The sequence below is a fragment of the Bos grunniens genome, chromosome 2, assembly GCF_055505025.1.
Source record: "Bos grunniens cultivar Pamir isolate PY7600 chromosome 2, Bosgru_T2T1.0, whole genome shotgun sequence".
NCBI lineage: Eukaryota > Metazoa > Chordata > Mammalia > Artiodactyla > Bovidae > Bos > Bos grunniens.
The window spans coordinates 26,311,036-26,317,062 of NC_141166.1; the positions used below are offsets into that span (position 1 = coordinate 26,311,036).

General features: G+C 52.7%; 1 protein-coding gene across 1 annotated transcript; it reads left to right on the forward strand.

The window, feature by feature from the left end:
- The first annotated feature begins 3,611 nt into the window (after nucleotides 1–3,611).
- On the forward strand, nucleotides 3,612–4,892 carry RNF228 (ring finger protein 228). The gene has a single exon (XM_086366284.1). It carries the CDS (start codon nucleotides 3,721–3,723, stop codon nucleotides 4,741–4,743), a length of 1,023 nt encoding a protein of 340 aa, XP_086222410.1. The 5' UTR covers nucleotides 3,612–3,720; the 3' UTR covers nucleotides 4,744–4,892.
- Nucleotides 4,893–6,027: the final 1,135 nt, after the last annotated feature.

A 6,027-nucleotide genomic window follows, 5' to 3' on the forward strand; every position in this document is an offset into this window, starting at 1 on the left:
TACATCATATTCACTCTTTACAACAGACTTAGGAGGTAACTATTCTTATGCCCATTTTACAGTTCAGAAAACAGGCACAGAGAAGCTAACTAGCAATCCAATGCTATACAGAAGGTGAAGAACAGATCTCGAATTCAGACCCAGAGCAGTCAAACCCCACTCTCGGTTCCCCACTACGTCCTTTGTGAAATAGCTGCCCCCAAAACTTAAATATTGGCTCTATTTATATGGAGGGAATATATACAGGAGATTACCTGAAACCACTGTTGCCTCACATTTTCTCAGGTCCTCAAAAAGAAAATGACTCAGCAAATACTGAGTGTCTAATATATTCAAGGCATGAGCAGGATTCTTACAAAGTCAATTCAAATCCTAATATAAACGAGTTCCTTGTTTCTAACATAAGACCTCTTTCAACATATCTTTCACTGCAGTGGAAACTCCTGCTTGAAGGACCAGACTTCACTACATGCTGCTGCGGGTAACACTGTGAGCACTGGGCTTTACAGTCTGTAAGACAAGAGGCCTGTGGTCTGTGTCATGCAAACTCATACTCTTCATGAATAGTCTCTCATTCCATGGACTGAAACCCCATGTCACACCTTGGGAGTCCTAAAAGTGAATGTCTGCTACTAGGATATAAAATAATTGGAAATGCTGGTTTAAAAAAAAAAAACTTGTCAAACACAGAGTAAATTCCAGTCTTGTTAACCCAAATTCTGGCAGTTGATTATGACCCCATCAACAGAATATATTATTGACAAAATCCAAGCCTGGACATCTCAAAGAGTGCCGTGGTATCTAAGTGACCATGAGCTATGGAAGACCATAACTATTAACCAATTACTTTGGTAATGCTGATGACTTTCCTTGCACAGTTAATACTTGGGAGATGTTTCTGCTTTTGGTTTCATTTTAACCAAACTGGTGGCTATTGTATAAATCCTCAACTAGGGGTGATTATGTCCTGATGGGACATTTTTGGTTGTCACCGCTGGGCTGCTATTAACATCAAGAGCATGGAGGCCAGAGATGCTGCACGACATCTGACAATGCATACATCAGCACCCTCAAAATGAATTCTCCAGCTCAAAATGTCAACAGCTGAGGCTGAGAAACCCTGGTGGAGCCACATGCTCCATTCCTCAGTTCTTTCATTCAGTGGTGAGAATGCATAATAGAGTGACATTTTGAAATCTTAAACATTTTGTCCAAATGCACACCACATGTGAATATGTAGATCTTCGGAACGCTTTCAGTCCCCTTTGGCACGGAGGTTGCCAGTGTCTTAGGAACTGGGTGGTGGGATGGACAAGGACATAAATGCACACAAGGCCCTCATGTTTCCGAATTTCTCTTCTGCCCGTGCCCTGTTTAAAAATTTCTTTCTTGGGCTTCCCTGGTGGCTCAGTGGTAAAGAATCTGCCTGCCAGTGCAGGAGACACGGGTTCGATCCCTGATTTGGAAAAATCCCACAGGCCACGGAACAACTAAGCCCGTGTACCACAACTCTTGAGCCTGTGCTCTAAAACCCCATGTGCAGCAACCACTGAGCCACATATTGCAGCTACTGAAGCCTGCATGACCTAGAGCCCCTGCTTCACAACAAGTGAAGCCTGCCCACCACAACTAGAGACTAGTCCCCACTCTCTGAAACTAGAGAAAAGCCCTCGTAGCAACAAAGACCCAGCACAGTCAAAACTATAAATACATAAAATTAAAAAGAAAAGTTTCCCCTATAGCAGCATTATCTATCTTCTCAGCTTAGGGCTGCTCAGGGCTTAAAGTATTTAGAAGAACCAGTTTAAAATTGTGCTTTAAATGCAATTTCAGAGGCTTTTCACAATCAAACAGATAAAGGAGGGAAAGAGAGGCGAGGACAGGAACTTAACTCTGTCCACAATAGGTTGGTTTGTGAAAGTTTGTACTATTCCAAGGCCAGACTAGGGTCTTCTTCTGACGATGTTCATTACCCTGCCCTCTGCTTGTCACAGCCTCCATCACAAAATGATACAGTTTTTTTTTTTTTAAGTATAATTTTTTTTTAATTTAAAGTAAAATTTAAACTAGGAAATGGAAAGCTCACGGTTTTTAATGAGCCTCACCTAAGGTCTCTCAAACTTACCATGTCAATCACATTCTCTATTCACATAGAGTAAAAGGTCTATTTATTTTCAAGTGTCAGAGAAATAACCTGATAGTTATTTATGATAATTCCATCTTTGATCTGTACATTGGTGGTTTGTTGGTGTCTTCCTTTCCTTCAGCTTCTCTCTTCCTTCAGCTTGATTCTCATTCATTCATCCTTTCCACAAATATCCCCTGGGGTATCTTGCTTTCTGCTGCAGAGAATCCAGAGAGAAAGTGGGAACATTCTCATCTCATGGGAACCCAGAGAGCTCTCCCCTTTCCCTTCCCTGTTGGGGCTGGGGAGGTTTTCTCTTCATAGAGTGAGGACCAACCTGGAGAAACAGAAGAACAGAACTTTCTTATTAGGAATATCTAAACATCGCCCCTCAGATGCCCATCCTCCATTCCTGTACCCTCCTGAGTGTTCCTTCAAGAAGTGCTACTTCTTGCTAAACTGCTCACATGGGCTTCCCTTGGTTTTAATTAATAACATCAAGAAGATACCTCTCCTGTTAATCATGGAGTTTTCAGCTCTCTACATGTGTGTGTTAAAACTTTAAGTCGACCACAGTGGGGAGTGATGCCAGGGGTAGACTTAAGCTGTACCTTGAAATTCTGTGACCCTCTCTGTGCCAATAACATTTCCCCTCTCTGGTCTGTAAACATATGCACAGCCTCCAAGTAGCGACCTTCATCCCTAAGGGTCAACGTCAGGAAATCAGCGACTGTCTTCATGCCTCCTTCAGGAAGTGATATTTCACGGGAGGAAAACGTACTTTTCAGCTCCCAAATTTTCCTCTCGATGGTTAAAAGGAAAATGCCATCTCTCGGCTTCCACCCTGAGAAGAACGCTGCAGGGCCGCCTGGGCTTTGCTAATAAAAGCGGAAAGTGTAAATGGTTTGGTGATGACTGGCTTTCGCCCTTGGACGGAGAAATGAGATCACGGTTTTCACGAAGGAAAAGAACCGCAGCTGCGGCCACCGCGGAGTCTGCCGCTTCCTCTCCCAGCGCGGGTCCCGTATTACATCACCGGTGAGCTCCTGGGGGGTGGGGGGAGCGCAGGCTCCGCCAGGGTCGTATCCCCTGACTCCAGAGGATAAATACAGAGCAGCAAGGACGTAGGGGGAGGGGGCGAGCGGGAGAGGAGAAGGAAAAAGGAGGACCACGTTTCCCACTACCCCTCCGAATGTGAGGAGGGCGTTGCACTGGCTTCTGGTCCTTAAGCAGCCGCACCCCAAATTTCATTCCCGCATCGCCCCCCCTCCAACTCCCCACCCGTCCTCAAGACTCAATTCTGACATCCAAAGCAGCCAGGGAAGTCGCTTTGAGAGGTCCAAGGGGGACTGGGCAGAGAGGCTCCCGGGGACTGGGAGGGACCGCGACGCCTGCTCCTCCTCGGGGGAGTCGGGGGGGCGGGGGAGGCGGCCGCCGCTGCGCCCCCGCCCGGCCCAGCCAGCGGTGCCTCCCCCGCCAGGCGACAGCAGCCGGACGGGGGCGGCAGAAGCGCCTCCTCCCCGCCTGGAGCCGAGACGGCGGCGCAGGGGCAGCAAGGCGCCTCACCTTGCCCCCGATGAGGGGCGGATCATGCCATGGCAGCACCGGCGAGCGACCGCGGCGGCGGCGGCTGCGGCGATCGGAACCCAACCAGCAGCCCCGGGAGCTCGACCGGAGCGGGGGGCACCGCGGCGCGAGCCGGGGACGGCGGGGACGCGGGAGCCCGGAGCGCAGCGGTGACGGTCCCCGGCCTCCCTCCGCTGGAGGACTACGAGTGCAAAATCTGCTACAACTACTTCGACGCAGACCGGCGCGCGCCCAAGCTGCTGGCGTGTCTGCACACCTTCTGCCAGGAGTGCCTGAGCCAGCTGCAGCTCCGCGCCGCCGCCGCCGCCACCGCCGCGCCTGAGCGCACGCCGCGCCCGCCACCCTGGCACGGCCCGCCCGGCGCCATCGCCTGCCCCGTGTGTCGCCACCGCACGCCGCTGCCCGATAGCCGCGTGCACGGCCTGCCCAACAACACTAAGCTCGCCGAGGCCTTCCCGCTGGCCCTCCGCGCCGCGCACGACCCGCTGCCCCAGGACCGCCTCCCGCCGCTGCCCGCGCGCCGCCCAGCGCCCACTTCGGCCCCGTCGACCGCCGCGGCCCCGGCCCCGCCGCCGCCGCAGCCGTCCTCAGAGGACGCGGCCGGAGGACCAAGCGCCCGCGCCGGCCTGCGCGCGCCGGGCAACTACGAGAGCTGCCAGAACTGCAAGCGCGCCGCGCTCACCGCCGGCTGCGTGTGCGTTGTCTTCTCCTTCCTCTCCATGGTGGTGCTGCTCTTCACCGGCCTCATCTTCGTCAACCACTACGGCGGCGGCGGCGGCGGGGCCCCCCCGGGGGGCGGGGCGCCCCCTGGTGCAGCCCCGGCAGCCGGCTCGCCCTCGCCCTCGCCCGTGGGGCCCATCTGCCTGTCGGTGGCCAGCATCCTGGCCCTCTTCTCGGTCGTCATCACTTGGATCATCTGCTGGCTCAAGTACCGGCCCGAGGGCGCCGCCTCGGGCTCTGCCGGGGGCGGTGGCGGCCCGAGGGCGCGGGCGGTGGCAGCGGCTAGCGGTGCGGGCAGGAGCGGTACGTAGCGGGGCCGCACGCTTGGCCTCGTTCGTGCACCTCTAGCCCCGCGTGGCCCTAGTGGAGGGGGCCTCTGGTCCCGTGCGATCGAGCTTCTCCGCCCTCTCCCCTTGGACCCCGGACGCGCACCCCTTCGCCACCCGGCCACTGAGGAGCCTCGGTTTTCCGCCTCTCTGGCCTTTACCGTCCACTTCGCGCTGGGCCAGAGAGGGAAACCGAAGAGGCAGGGATGCTGGTGGGGTGTCACATCTCCGTGGACTGTTCAAGGTCAGCCCCCTCCATGCACCGCCCTCATCCTCGCCAGAATGCAAAATCATCCCTCTCCGGAGTGCGAAGATTTGCAAAAAGAGGAGGAAAGAGGAGTGGGACACCCATCGCCTGGCCTGGAAGCTGGTTTTCTGAATGCCGTGACTTGGGCGTTTCTTTAAGGATATGGGTGCGCGCGCGCGCAAGCCCGCAGCAGTTGTGAATGGACCTAAGCTGTCCTGAGGAAGAACGAATGAGATGTGAACGTGAGAGAAAGGTCTTCCTGCCCCCTGGAGGTCCTGGAGAGTGAGTGAGCCGGATCGCTGAGAGTGATGTACAACCTTCGGGGGCGTCACGCGTGGGGAGGCTGGAAAGAACAACCGCCCAGCATCTGTGAACAATTGAGCAGGTGTTCAGCGCGCGTGCGCGCCCTCATCTGCCTCCAGATTATTTCGAGCAGAATGGTGGTGGAGCGCAATGGGCGGTGGATCCTTCTGTTAGTGGCCCGACAAAGTCCAAGAAGTCCCACCTCCTGGAAACTTGTGATCGCTTTATTCTCGGTGTTGCTACCAGGAAGTCATTTCATCTTCTGTAACTGGACTCAGGGAGCTTCAAGAGCCCGTTCTCCCTTCTCTTCTCAAAACTGACTTACTGTTGCCCCCACCTGGAAGATACTGAAAGCTATTCGCGCAGAATAGAAACTGTAGGCTTCCCCTGCCTTTTTTCTTAATTTCATTTTTAAAATAATTTATTTTAGAGTATATAAATCTGGAAATTTTGTGCATTAAAATTTCTGGAAAAGTTGTTTGATAAGCAGTAATATTTCTCCTGTAGCTCTAGTCCGAATACATTTCGAAATGAGGGGCATACAATAAATGCGTGTTGGTAGTTGATTCAAGATTTTATACTGTGAAATAACTGACTTTCAATTATTTGATAAAAAAGAAAATACTGCCCAAAGACGAAACCGATAAATCAGATACCAAGTCTTTCTTCCTTTGATTACAAATATATATTATTTTGAATGTAGCTGTTTGATATTGTTA